Source organism: Lasiodiplodia theobromae, assembly GCF_012971845.1.
Source record: "Lasiodiplodia theobromae strain AM2As chromosome Unknown scaffold_41, whole genome shotgun sequence".
NCBI lineage: Eukaryota > Fungi > Ascomycota > Dothideomycetes > Botryosphaeriales > Botryosphaeriaceae > Lasiodiplodia > Lasiodiplodia theobromae.
This window is the reverse complement of record NW_023336521.1, coordinates 50,242-64,865: the sequence shown is the minus strand read 5'-3', so window position 1 is coordinate 64,865 and position 14,624 is coordinate 50,242. Positions and strand designations below refer to the sequence as shown.

General features: G+C 59.6%; 2 protein-coding genes across 2 annotated transcripts; one reads left to right on the top strand and one right to left on the bottom strand.

The window, feature by feature from the left end:
- Positions 1-121: 121 nt before the first annotated feature.
- LTHEOB_10726 (4-domain-containing protein) lies at positions 122-859 on the top strand (the record flags this gene model as incomplete). The annotated part of the gene is made up of 3 exons (XM_035507403.1): positions 122-259; positions 318-530; positions 656-859. 3 exons carry the CDS (start codon positions 122-124, stop codon positions 857-859), a joined length of 555 nt encoding a protein of 184 aa, XP_035367081.1.
- A 6,350-nt stretch (positions 860-7,209) lies between these two features.
- On the bottom strand, positions 7,210-8,399 carry LTHEOB_10725 (C2H2 conidiation transcription factor; the record flags this gene model as incomplete). The annotated part of the gene is made up of 2 exons (XM_035507402.1): positions 7,210-7,325; positions 7,385-8,399. The coding sequence occupies 2 exons, from the start codon at positions 8,397-8,399 to the stop codon at positions 7,210-7,212; spliced, it is 1,131 nt and encodes a 376-aa protein (XP_035367080.1).
- Between the last annotated feature and the right edge of the window lie 6,225 nt (positions 8,400-14,624).

Below are 14,624 nucleotides of genomic sequence, written 5' to 3'. Positions count from 1 at the left end.
CGCGACGCACCTTCAACCCCAACGTCAAGCTATTGCAAGCTTCCAGTTTGCGGCGCTGTCGCCCTGCACCACCACCGTAATCTGCCCGGCCCCTATCGATTGTTATTTGCCGCCGCGCAACATGACGGAAAACGCGCCGCCTGCCGATGCGCAGCCCAATGCGAACTCTGAGGCCACGCGCGGCATGCCTTATTATGAGAAGCTACGACGCGACCTGCGCGAAGCCCTGGCGAAGAAGCGCGTCCTCGATGCTACACTTGTAACTCAACACGCCTCCGTGGCATATGGAAGCGCGCGTTGGCTGACGGTTGGCGCAGAACACCATCGAAGAGAATATATACCGTGCCGAGACGAGCTACCTCGAGGAGACGAGTGCTGGCAACATAGTAAAAGGCTTTGACAATTACATCAAGGGATCGACCGCCTCTACGTCTGGCGGTGCTGGCGCTGGTAGTGCCGCGCGCCGGAAGGCTGCCATCAACGAGCAAGACCGCATATTCAGTCGAAGCTCACAGAGCTTTCTCATGAATGTACGCTGTCTTTTAGTCCATTGCCCCACCATTCTCCCGCGGCTATCTGATGCTAGTCTTTTGCACGAGGTGTTGTGCTGATGCAAGCGAGAAGGACCGCAATGACTAACACGGCTGCTTGTCAGGACTCGCCCGGTCCGACATCCGCGCAAACAACGCCCTCGCATGCTCCCACGCCAGCGTCGTCTTTCCCCGGTGCCAGCAACCATCCGACTCCCGGTAGCACTACGAGCAAAGCGACCAACAAGAAGCGCCCATCGGCCAAGGATGACGAGGACACCGATGGGAAGCCAAACAAGAGAGGAAAGATCACGTACGGGAGGGATTAGGCCCTCGACACGACTGTACAATATGGGTTGGCGTTTCGGACATGGCAAACGCGGCGTTTGGGAGGACAACTGAGACCATCATCTGCGAGTACGATACCCCGGAAGAGGCAGAGAATCAAAAGATCGTGCCTGCGAATCGAAGATGATTCGTGAGGACTCGGACCATAATGATATCATACATCGCATTGCCTGGAGTCCTGAGGAACGGAAGCGACATGACATGTGAAAGAATGGAGTGACGTCCCGAGGGTCCACGACCCGAGCCAGCCGAAAGGTAATTGCGTTGTCAAACCCGGCTCACGACTCCAGATAGACATGCAATGACAACATGAAAGGGGCCACGATGCCAGCGTTGTGGATGCGAGAAAGCTGCTCTGGGCGCAGCGTGCGCGAGGCCGTGATGGTTCACTCATCAGGGGAGCCACAATGATGTAGAAGCACAGCAACGAGTGGGTCACCACATGATCCCGTGTACCTGGTCTGTCCACAACGCGAGATAGGCTCGACTCATTTCGCCGGGGTGGCTGGGACCCTGAGGGCTGGTGGCAGCCAGCAGCAGCAGTCAGCACGAGCGGTGATGATCCTTTCCAATCTAGCACGTCTTCTCCGAGAGAAGCCGCACGCACGCACACGCCCACACACCCACCCTTTGTCTACCCTTCCGCACGGCGGATGGACCGGGATGGGCGGACGAGAGCCCACACAGCTTCGCAAGAGCCAAGTTTTTTGGCCGCTGCAAAGGCCATTTCCCTTTGCACCATCCTTGTCCGCACCAATCGAGCAAGTGACCCGCCTTTCATATCGGTCGTACCTGGCGATCACCTCGTGGCTCTGCTGGGACCAGAGCTGCGCGTTTTCAACACCCCTAATCCATGTCTACGCTGCCCTGAAGGCAAATGGGGCAGGGCACTTTGGCCATCTGGGCCGCCAAGCAGCACGAGCATGAACAAAAGGCGCAGATCCATCTGGGGAGCCTCAATCACACAATAGCTCGCCTCCGTGTCCGACGCGCTTTCGGATGCGCGACGGCGCGCCGGTGCGGCGGCTGTCTGGGGTCCTTCTCCCCGAGTGAAGGCCGCATGATGGCTAAAAGGCAAGCTGCAAATCCTTGCTGTCGAAGGAATGGGCGCGAGGTGGGATGCGGCAGCTCGGGAAGGACAAGCGCCAGGCCAAAAGATCCAAAACGAAGGAAGCTCAGCCGCAGGGGAGTCCTGATTCTGCACGACCCGCTGGCGTCCAACGGCGGCCAAAGCGTCCCCTCTTCTCCAAAGGGGACGGCCATCCACGTGAAAAGAGGTGCTTTCGTGCCCCAGTCAGCATCCCTGCTGCCCCCAGCTACTTTTTTTTCGATTGTGGGCAAATGAGGCAAAAGTAAACTGGCAAATTGCACAGCTTGTTGGTTGCCCCGAGCGCGGGCCCCATCCCCACGGCACAGCATGGCACCACAGCGATGGCAAGCACACCACCATCTCATGATTCCAGCGGGGGACTCCAGGGGAGGATTGGGAAAAGCACGGGGAAGCATCACCAGAGGCGCGAGCGATGACTTCTGCCCATAGCTGGTTCCTGGTCCGTACACCCAACCAGAATGGCGGGTTCGCGGGAGCCCCAACGACAGCCGGAGGAGTGTCGCGGAAAAAAAAAAAGCCTATTCTCCAGTGTTATCCGCAGCCGTTCGACCATTCCGGCGGTGCACCGTGAAACTGCCGGACTGGTGCCTTCATCACGGATGGGGGGGGGGGGACATTTGCTGAGCTAGGTAACGTCTCCCCTCTTCCTCTGAGCCGTAGTGTCCTCGGTCCGAGCAATGGGCGAGTGGAGGCGTGGCAAAGGAAAGTGGTGGTGGAGCACGTGCGGTGGTCGACTTCACTACTTTCATCCCGTAGCGCGCCTCCCGACAGCGACAGAAGCGCGCGCAAAATGCCTCGTCCGGACAGGGCGCTTCAGAGTTCGTGTTTCAGGCACTGGGGCTGCTTGCGCGTAAGCATCGCCACCGCAACGACTAATACACGATTTGTAAAATGCGCATGTCTCGCCTGAATGGCAGCCAACCAACAACGAGTGGAGGGCGGGGAGGGGCCATTGGCAAGCCCCAGAGATGCACCGACAACAGTCCCGAAGGCTGCCGGCTTCGCTGTCTGGTGCTAGGGCCCCAAGAAAAGGTCACTTGCATTATGTGGAGGCTGTCTTCTTTCTGGCACAGCGACGCTAGCAGCGTTAGCCTCAACCGCTCAACCTTCCTCCAAAAAAGTCCTGTGTACGTACCGCATGGTGCGCACCAATCCCGGGCAGCCCGCTGGCCAACCAAGCCACCACAAGTCAGCGCCGCCGCCGTCGTCGTCGCCGCCGCGGCGCTGACCGGGAAGTCGAAGGGAGAACGCCAGCCGACGCTGCCCATGACAATGACAGGGCTGGCGGCCGCCAAAAAGCCAAAGGCTAAACTGTGCCCAGTTTAGCGTCCAGCAAGCCCGCCATCCCGCCAGCCCGCCCGCCCCAAACAGCACAGCGGAAGCAACACGCTCTCTCTAACCCTCCGAGCGAACGCCCGATGTAACCCCATTGCCGGCCCGGGGGCTACGAAAAGAAAGGCGCCGCACCCATCCCGCCAGCCCGCTCCGCGCGCCGGCGTTCAGAGAGGCGAGATGGTAGGAAAGCAAAAATAAAAACCCAATCGGATGGCTTGCACGAAAAAAATCCAGGCTGAGGGGTTAAGCCGACAAAGAGGCCGAAGTGCGAAGAGGAGCCACATAACGAGCGGGACCTTGACAGTAGTGCGGCGCCGCGGGAGCGGAAACAACAGTAAAAGAAAAGAGGCGTGAAAACTGAGTGGACGGGGGAAAAGTGATCAATCTCATGGAGGTTACACGAACCCTGCTTCATGCAGCAGCAGCCCATCATCAATCCCCGGCCCCGCGCGCTGCCAAGAGCCATCTCCCAACCAGCGCGTCCGCCACCATCAAACCCAACGCCGCGCTCCCCCCTACCGCCATCTGACCCGACGACGGGAATAGCTGCAGCGGAGCCCACCCCCTGGAGAGCGCATTCTTCGTCGGTCCTGATTTTGCCTAAAGTCACGGCATTTCCTGCCGCTGATTGGCCGCTGGCCTGCGATACGGTGCTAAAACAGACCTGCTGACCCTTTCCCCCCATCCCCGCCCCCTGCCCTTGTTTGCAGAAGCTTCACCCAAGCACCAACAAACTCACCTCCCCGACTGAGTATCCCTTCCCCGCCCCTCCTTCCCGCTGCATAACGTACGCCAGCGTGCAGCGGCGGTGTGCACCCCTCTTGCACCTGCTTTTCTGCTGCAGCAAGACCATGCGCTTTTCGCATCGCGGCACCAGAATTCCGCATCTCTCGCGCCTCTTCCCGAGGCTCCGGCAAAAGCCCAAAGTCACACACCCTTCACGGTTGCACGCTAACGCAGCCATCCCTGCGGGCAGTATGCAAGAGCAGTAGTCACGCACTACACACTCTGATCAAATGAGGCAGTGGACACGTCGGCCTCCCGTCATGCTTGAGCCGCGCAAGAAGCAGGGGGTGTTAGAGGCAGAGTAGGCGCGCTAGCAGATGGAGGCAAAAAGCAACAGTAGCAGCAGCCTCGAATCAAAAAATCCCCAGAAGGCGCACGTGCCACCAACAGCCGCCCGCACTTGCAGCAGCAGCAACAGGTGCTTGCATGTGCTCATCCTTGCAACCTTTTTAGCTACCCAGGCTAGCTGACTAGCACCATGTAGGTCGTCTGCAGCCCTCCGACATAAGGAAGCGCGTCACGGGGAGAAGCCATGTTTGGGCGCGCAGAACAGAACGAAGACGTCAGCAGCAGCGGGATGGGACGACAACCTGATGACGGAAGCGGCGGGCAGCAGAGCCAGCGGCCGGGCAGTTTTTCACGGGAAAAGCAAAGCAAGAAGAAACCTGGAAGGCTAAGCAAGCGACCAGCGCCGCCCATCTGTCTAGCGGCGAACGGCTGATATTCAGGGTCCTCTGCGCGGTGTCTTGCCGGTTGGCTGACGGTCAGGTATGACGAATGGGTGGCTGGGTGCAGGACGCATGGTAGGACGTGGCGGGCAACCGTGGACCAAAGTATCCGGTTCGCTTTGAGCGTTTGCTGTCATGTTGGTAAGCGGTTGTGTTTAGTTCACTCCGTCTTGTACCTGCTTGGTTATTGGACGTGAGTGGTGAAGGGTTTGGGTTCATGGAAGGAAGAGTGAAGAGGGTGGGAGGGATGCCCTAGCTCCGCCCGCAGATGCGCTTACGCCAGCCGAGCTGTGCCAAGCTACGCCGCCGACGCCATTGCGCATGGACGCTGAAGGCAAAGGGAAAATGTCCAAGTCCTGTGTCACCTTGCCTCGAACGTCCCTTCGCAACGGCGAGAAAGAAAAAAAAAAAAAAGAGGGCGGCTAGTTGCAGGCGTCGACGGCTTCCGAGAGGCGAATATTTCCAGCAGCAGTCAAAAAAAAAAAAGGGCCGGTTGGATGATGACGGCCGTCAAGGCTCATGCAATTTCCCTGATTATTTTCGTGAAGACGGAGCGATTGAGCGATTATGACGAATGGTGCCTCTGCTCGTCTTCCCGCGAATCGTGGGTTGGCTGCTTGATCTCTTCGTGTTTGGTCCAAGCCGGCACGCGGCTGGCAATGTGGATGAAACTTGAGCCGGCCGGCGCATACGGGATCCCGAGACTGCGGTGGACGTAGAGTTGAAACCTCGTGTTGCAATGAAGAGTTCGTATATTCCGGTCGATGTTAGTGTGGGTAATGCGCGCGCGGGCAGCGGCGGGAGGGAATTGCGAGCGGAACGGCGGGCGGCCGGGGGGGCTGTGCTGGTGTGTGTGCGGTGACGGTACCTGATAGGCACGGAGCGGAAGGCACAGGGTGGCCAAGATTCCCAGCTGGCCGGGAGCAATGGTAGGAGCGCACGCAGCAGCCAGCACGCAGGTGGGCCGCCCGTTGCGCGACTCCTCCCCGTCGCGGACGATGCAGCTCAGCCGGCCCGCCAGTTGCAAGGCCCTCTGCAGTTGAAACACTTCGGCTACGGTGAGGGAGGGGCAGAGAGCAAGAGGCTGAGCTAGTCGACGAGCAAGGAGGGTCCGATGTTAGGGGACAACTTAGGAGGAGTTGCTCGAAAGAGCAAGTGCAAGCCCGTCAGGCACCCAGAAACCGGTCAGAAGAAAGTGGAGTTGACGTGCTTGTCCGCCGCGCTTGGTCGCAAATGCAAGTGATTGTGATGATTGATTAGTCGATTGACGCCGGGGCGCCATCGTGGCGCCAGCCGTTGATGTCTTTGCGCTTCAGCGGCGCCGCGCCCGCTCCGCGCATGTCTGGCTGCTGTGGCCGGAGGGGATCGGAGAGCGCACCGGCGCCCGCGGCTGGCAGGCGAGCGGCGCCGACGAGGCGAGGGGGGAAGGGGTGCATTCGCGCTGGACGCCTGAAGGCAAGTAGGGAAATTGTCAGATTAAGCCCGAAACGACTGGCTAGCGCAGACGGACCATGGTGAGAGAAGAAGGGGTTCAAGAGTATCCTTCGGTATTATTCGTTGAGCGAGCGTCGTGAGCCTACAGGCGGCGGGCACTCTATCGCCACGCCACAGCTCCATGCTTACGCCCCAGTAGCTGTAACTAGTATCCTCCCAGTAGCCCGTCCATACAAACACCACCCAGCCCATCCGGTTCCGTATGCCAACCGGTGCTTTCCTATATCGTACAAGGGACGCGCACCATAACCCTGAGAGAGATCCATCCTAATGTACGGCTCCAGCAGCGTCCAGGCTGACATGAAAGCGAGCGACCGCCGTGTGAGAACAAGGCGTGCAAGTCCATCGCCGGTAGAAAGAGACAAAGGAAAACCAACAGCAAGCGAGCCGACGGCAATATTAATACAGTGGTGAAATAAGGAAACCCCCGCGTGTGTATGTGGAAAGCCCAGAGGAAATGGCCGCTGCAGTGAAACAATCATGTGAACGCCTTTCTACAATCCCAACAGATAACGCCGGCCTGCTTTCCTATGCTCCCGGGTCCTCGTACACGTGAGAATTGCCGTAGAGTCAAGGCAATGGAAAAAAAGAACCACAGGAAATGTGAAACCATACACCATGGGGTATAAAAAGTAGCGACCGTCTAGAAGATGAACGGTGTCTCTCCTGGATGTAGAGAAATAGATGAAAATGGAGAAAGCCGCACAAGAAAAACGCGGAAGCGGGATATCTCGAGAGGAAAAGACACAACCGCAGTGACTTTTGGAGAAGAAGAAAAAAGGTATCAGACAGCCCGGTGGAGAGCTTGGTGCTCGACTGAACGCCGTGTCGCGAAAACCCGATCATCCTAAAAGGCGCGCGCAAATGTGGAGGGGAATCAGTTCTCCTCGGGAGACGGCTGGTCGCGCTCGCCCTTGTGGACCTTCCTGTGTCTCCTCAGGTTCGAGACGACGGAGAAGTGGCGGCCGCAGCCCTCAACCTCGCAAGCGAATGCTACAATACACGTCAGTCGCAAGTAAATTAAAACGAGAGGAATTCCGGGCATGACTCACGCTTCTCGCCCGTGTGACTGTACATGTGGGTCTGCAGGGAGCTTGGGCGCGTGAATCGCTTATCGCAAACTTTGCACTTGTGCTTCTTCTGCGAACTCGACGACACCTTGGAGCTGAATTGACCCATCATCGACTGCGGCGCCGGGGGCAGGTTGGTGCCGACGAGTGCGGAGGGTCTGGGAAGGGTCCTCGAGGACATGTCGCCGACGGACTCGGACGCAGAGCTGTAGTCGGTGACGGAGGAGTCGGCAACGGAGCTGACGGAGCCGTTGTAGTACGAGGGATAGGTGCTGGCGGATGAGATGGAGGAGTGGGCAGAGTGGGTGGCGGGGAAGCCATACGAGTCGGTCGAAGTGCGCGGGTTCTGGTTGCCGTAGATATTCCTAGGAGTGATGTCCTGGCTCATGGCGACCATACCCCGGCTCGCGTCAAGCGCGTCGCTAAAGCTGTTGCGCTGCTGCTGCTCTGCGTTCATTCTGCTGGAAAAGTCAGCCAGGGAGCTCTGGCGTTGACGGTGGTAGTCGGAGGGTACTGACGGCTGAGAGGGCCGGCGGGAGAGATCCTGCTGGTAGCTGTATGCGGGGGCGGCAGCCCTGTTGGCGTAGTCCATCGAGTACTGGGGCGCCGACGTGGGCGCGTACGAGGGAGCAGTGGGAGAGGCAGCGGAAGCGGCGTAGGGCGCTCCGTACGGCCTTGAGGTGTTCATGAGATCTTGCGACATGCCAAGTGAGTTTTGCGGTTCGTACATTCCAGCTGAGAGACTAGTACCTGCTCCGAGAGAGGGTGCGCTGACGGGGACGCTGGAGTAGGACAGGGAGACAGTGGTGGGCCGGACAGGCGCGGCGGTGGTGGTCGCCATGGCGGGCGTGGAGCCGAGAGTGGTGGGATAGAGCTGCGGCGGTGCCGTCGGGCCAGACACCCACGGGTTGGTGAACTGAGGGCCGGGGAAGCGCATCGTGTCAAAGCCCAGGCCGTTCACCTGGTGCTGTTGCCGGTTGTCGACTGCCATGGCCATGGTCGAGGAAGTAAGGGTGCTCAGATATGTATTGCGGCGCAGAGAGACAGGAGGGAATGGGAGAGAGCAAAAGAGTGCTGTGTAGCAGGGTGAAACACAGCTCCAGTAAGGTTTGCGAAACGTGGAGGAAGACGATCACCTCGCACGACGATACGCGGGATCAGCGGAGCTTTTGAAGGTGTCGACGGTGGGCAGGAACCCCGGCTTGGGCAGACTGCCGTTGGGGGCAATGATATGCTGTTCGGAGTGCCGATCTTGGGGCCACGCTGGACGGACCCAACCGCTTCGACGGGTAAGCTCAGGGCTCGCGGTATGACGACGTCGAGAGGGTGGCTGTTTCAGGTGTGCCCTGAGTGTGGGGAATGCGTGGCGGACAGCGCGCGAGGAGGAGCGTAACAAAGGAAGCAATGATGCGAAGGGGGGGCGACTGTTGCGGCGAGTGATGATCGAGTACTTAACAGCTTGGGAGCTGGGTTTGATTTGGGGGCTCGCGCGCGGCAGGAGGAGTGCAGATCGGGGGAGCAGAGGGGCTCTGGGAGGCGGGCCGTTTGGCAGATAATAAGTTTGGCAGCGCAGCGGTGCGATGGCCGTGGGAGCTGTTGTTACGTCGTCGCTGATGACATCGTAGGGACCGCGCACAAGCGAGCGGACAAGAAAAATGGCTTGAAGCCACCGCAGTCGGCGCCTGCGGGGTCCCTGCAACGCGCGCCGGGCAGGCCAAGCGCTGCGCGCCCGACATCCCTGCCCGCTGAAGTGTGGGGGAGACAAAGCCCGCGACTCAGGCCGCGCTAGAGCAGCAATTAGCACCGCAGCGCCGCCCCGGCCGCCAGCTGCCCCGCGCGCTCACGCGCCCAATGGCGGCGTGCGCGGTGGGCCGCGCTGCTCGAACGGCGGATAGGGCGTGAGGCCGGGGATACGCTTCGGGCTAGCGCTATCTGTGCCCTCCTGAAAAGAGACAGCAGCGGCCGCAAACAGTGCGTGCGGCTACGCCTCTAGCAGCGCACGGGCGCGCCTGTTAAATCTCCGGCCCAGCGGCGAGGCAGCGCGGTGGGTGCTCGCATTCCTCTTGCTCTGCTCCCTCCTCTGCCCAATGCCGACGGGCACCGTTGGAGCCTGGTGCCCCTGATGCTCCCGCAGCGCATGGCGTGGGTTTGGCCTGCCCGGCCGCGTTTGATCGCCTGGCGGCACGGCCGCCGCAGCAGTCACGAGCTGGTGGCCCGCGCAGCAGCTTTAATCTCAATCTCAGCGGCGGCAGGGGGCGCGTCCGAGCGAGGAATGCGGGACGGCCAATGGGGCCCGCGCGAAACGCAGGACGGCGGCGAGCTGCCCGGGATGCCTCATTTCCTGCTGGGAGACGTGCCTGGCGCTCGCGGGCCTGGCGGTGTGCGTCGCGCGGCCGCGGCCAATCATGCAGCCTCGCGCGCGCGCTGCTCGAGCCGTGGTTGCGCGGGTGGCAGCGAGCCCTCTGGTGGTGACGACGCCCTCCAAGCTGCAGTAGCGCCGAGCAGCGTCCCTACTCCACACGCCCAGTGACGCCTGCTGGCCGGCGAGCCCTTGCCTGGCCCCGGGGGCGCTCGAGGGCCCCTCCCTCACCTGCGTCGCCATGTTCGTCATAACCTCACCCTCGTGCGCGCGCGCTGGGCCAACGGCGATAAGTGGTGGCTCGGTGGCTGCTCTGCCGGGCGTGCTGCGCTGTCCGCTGCGCGATGACGCCAGGCCCGCCGCCCTGGGCCGCAGGCGTCTCACGTCCACGCCTCCGCGCAGGCTGACTCTGGCGCGCGCTGAGGCAAGCACGGCCGGTTCGGCCAGCCGTATGCTTGAGGAAAGCGGCCTTACGTCACTGCCACGCTGAGACAGATGACATCCATCATTTTGCATTACAATAATGTCCCCTCTGCTGGCCGTCTCCACCCGCTGCACCCTGCGCCCACGTTTCAACCAAGCCCCCCAGCCGCGCCGGCCTGGCTGGCTGTCTCGCGGAATGGCGTCTTAGAGTTATTCGCTAGCTGCGCTGCGCCGTGGCTCCGCCCACGCCTCGCAATTCGCGGGCGACAGCAGCGCCGTCGATCGGCCCTCAGGCGCCGCCATCCCTGTGGACCCTGCAGGCGGACGCTCAGGGCTCGCGCTCCATGCAAGTGCGCCCACTCGACGCGGAGCCGGTGAGGCTGCCCCCGGCGTCGTCGCTGCACGCGTGCACGCTGCCCGCCGCCCGCTGCCCGTCGGCCTGCGCAGCATCGTGGCCGGGCACCAACGCGGCGGCGACGACGACGACAACGACGAATGCGACGGCGGCGGCGGCGGCGCGCAAGGCTGGCGGCGATCCGGCAGCAGCGCGGCCGAGTCATGGCCTGGCGGCCAGCGCATGGCAAATTCGCGCTGCACTGGCGTGACGGCAAACCCAGTCCCGTTGGCCACCGGCGAGTCAGGCACGCATCCACCGCGCCTTGACGCCCTTCCCACCGCCATCCGCAGGCAGGTCAAGCGGCAAAAGTGGGGACGCCGACGAGCTCAAACGGCCCTGACACTCGGCCAGCGGATGGCTTGGGTGGGCTTCCTGCCTGGCGCCGGCCCACGACAGCTCTAGCAGCGCAACCAGCGCAGCCTTCCCCGCCAGCCAGCGCGCTGCCAAACTGCTAGCGCGCCGCCGCCCGCTCCACCGAGTACCGTGTGCTCACCGCGCCGCTCCCGCGCGCTGGCGGACTTGTGGGCTTCGCAGCGCAGCCTGCTCGGTTATCGAGCGCCCACGCATTGCATTGAGGGCATGAGCGGTGCGCGCAGCCCTGCGGGATCATCTCCCGCACGCTGCCCGATGCGGCAGGAAGGCCCTCCTTTTCTGGCAGCAGCAGTTGGCGTGGTTCGCGCGTGATTGCTGCCAGCCGGCCCGTTTTGCTGCTCACGACTCGCAGAAACCGGCAACCGGGGTGCGCGCACAGGAGCCGCGCCAGCAGCGCGGCTCCCCAGCAGCTCAACTTAAGCTTTATCAGATTCTCTTACTCGATTGGACTACCTTCACGTGGCGCCCGCAGCCCAGCGCCCGCCGCCCACAGCCCCAGAGCGTGAAACAGCACGCTACGCCCAAAGCCTGTCGGAGATAGTCATTTCCACCCAGCTCCGGCCCTACCACCCCCAGCCCGCCGCCCGGGCCACCCGCCGCCTTGTCCTGGAATTGCTGCTAGCCTCCCAGGATCCAAGTCCTCCAAATCTCTTGCGGGCTTGCGACACAACACCACAGCGCTGCATGTCATGGCGCCTGCCCCTGGCGGAGCTCCTTCCGCTCTCGTCGGCGCAGCGGGAGCCAAGGGGTTGGACGCCTGGGGAGCTCCAACGCTCCGCATCGCCATCACACGAATCCACTGGCGAAAAATCCCTCGACAATATTCTTCCAAGGTGGGGGCATGTCTTGCTTCCTTCATCCCCTGCGAAGCAATCCAGATGCGGGGAGCAGGCAGCATCAGAACCGCCTCACCGGTGAGCCCCAATACAATACTGGTGCTTGGTGCAGCAGTGGGGCTCTCTCTCAATAGGTGCTCGGACGCGTGCTCACCGAATACACGATTTGAATTTGATCCCGGTCGTGCATGCCACCGTATCCCTATTCTGCTCCCCGCGACCTCTGCTGCGATGCCATGCCAAGCTTCTGATTGAGGCGGCTAGGCAGGGGTACACATTCCCACTTGGGCAATCCCTCTATCTTATCTAGGAACCGGGCGGTGCGTTCGTATTTGCTTTTCCCACGCTCATTACTCCTTTGGCACACTAGCGACCAAAGCGACCTCTCGTCTCTCTGCATTCCCGCAGCACCGGATCCTGGTAATCAGCCGTGCGCGCGAGGCGCTGCGTCGCTAGTCTGATGACCTCCACGATCTGCTCCAGGTTGTTGCGCCTCTTTGTTGCGCTCCCGATGATTGACCGTTTAGGGGGGCGCGAGAGCTTTCATTGTGGCTTGAACGCCCAGCTGTCTTTTCGGGAAGCATCTGCACCTGTTGATCGTGTGCGTAATGGGAGACCCTTGAGCGACGGTACTTGCTGCACATCCGCAGGCGATCGAGGGCAAAAGGAGAAACAATCGACAGATACGCGCCGTTGCCGAGAAGGTAAACGGCACCTCTATTCCAACCTCCGGCTTGCCACACTGCCGTGGCTTGCTGGTTCGGGCTGCCGCCGTTGAGCCTATTTGCTGGACTTCGACGTCAAACCAAGGTTTCGGAAGAAAGTATTGCTCTACAAGGGTGTTGCCCGCCGAGCAGACGCCCCTGCGGGCACCTCGCAACACAAGCGATTATTTGGAATGCCAGCAAGGGAAAAAGAGCTTGTTGCGCGGGTGGCGATTGCGGCAGGGGCATAAGATTCCCGCGTTATTGTTTCATCTTCCCTTGACGAGATGATGAGCATGCAGCATCAACCACCTCCAGTTGACGCGTCGCCCTCCCCTCCTACTCCGACCCAAGAGCACCAGATGCTCAGCCCAGATCTTAGCCGAGTGGAGCCCGCTGAGCTAAGGCAAGCCACCACTGGGCACTAAGACCCGGGGTTTTAATTTTTTGATTACTTTCCGCTCTGTTGCTGGGCTCTACTTCCCCGTACACCGGTCTATACCCCATGTGCGATAGCCTCCAGGCCGTCTAATAGGAGAGTGGAGAGGCTCATCAATTCCCCCAGGTACTAGCATCAAGCGAAGCCTGTCACATTTTTCTCTCGGGGATCTTGCATTGACTCGTGCCGCTTTCTGGCGTCTTCGGCGGGGCAAGCCCCCTTCCCCCTCAGGCTTCGAGATCCAGATCCTTCCGCTGAAGAGAGAAGCAAAAGAAAAGAGGAGAACAGGCAGGGATGCCGAGTCCCAGCCAGCACCTTAGCGGTAGCCAAGCGAGCGGAAAACTAATTGCGCCATTGAGGGATGAAGGGCACGGATGTTGCACTTTCCTCCCACTTCCGTGTTTCATGGTGCTGACGATCGCAAGCAATTCGCCATCATAGGCCCGTTACGGTCATGCGGGCCTTCTTAATTTTTCTTTCCTTGCTGCCATGGATTTTGAGGCAGCAACATTGCTACGCGAGGTTGCTGGGTACACGACACATCATCAGCTGCGCCACTTCAGACTTTGTCGGACTGGGTTTTGCGTGATTGTGATGAGCGGATATCCTCATGCATTTGCCATGGCATGCATCGTTTTCATCTCTCGATCTTGCCCCATTTTTCCATCACCAGCATGAGACTTCACAAGTTCGGGAATGGGAGATGATGGTAGGAAGTGGAGCTATGCCTCTTTCAAAGTGCCGCTTGATTGTCGAGAACTTACCTCTCCGGTTGGATCAGTACTAGCAAGCACATTTCAAGGCAGAAAGCAACAATGTCAGGGAACACCTGGCTATCATATGTCAAGCACCACCATGCCGAAGATGATCCACGAGTTTGTGTGAACTTCACCTCATCCGGTATTTTGGCTCAAAAGCATGCGGAAATGATATCAAAACGGTCAAGAATATCGAAGTTTAGCTTCCTGTAATATACGCAGGCTCCGTTTCAGGCTTGCTTTCGAAGGGCTGGAAACAACACGAGTGATGCACCTCTCTCCATTAGATACTCATCTTCACCCAATAACCCACATTTCGATGAAAAGCAACTTCATCCATTTAGGATAAGAGCGATGTACAGGTAGAACGATAAAAAAGCGAGTGAAGTTGTCGCTGTCCAAGTCCTGCTCCTTAGATTCTAGGTAGTTAGTAAACATGCAACTCAATAAAACTGCTACGTTTCCCGGTCCGCCGCGCTGGTTTCTTCAAGTGTTCAGTGGGCTTTTCCCATCATCAATGCGGTTTTGACATCCTTCAAGCCACGAACCTCGATCGCAAGCCACGCAGAATTTTAGCCCTTCATGTTCAACAAAAAACACTGCACTTTTCTTCATAATTAAGATTTTCAACCAATGAACTCAAGTTACAAATCATATCAGACGTGTCCTCCGACTATTCACATAATTTGAATATATATCTACCTTCGAGGAAAATTTTAAAGGGTAAAGCGTTTACAATTCATCTTTATCTATGACTCTTCTCCCCATAGCCGCAGGCTCTCAGACATGGTTCCACTTCCATTCCAGTTAAAAATTGCTTGATGGTATCAAATTCCAGCACAGATGGTGCCGCACAGCGGGATTAACAGGCGATTAACATCTGCTTACCATCCTACTAATTTAATACCAACCACTCCGAGATTACATCTGCGAC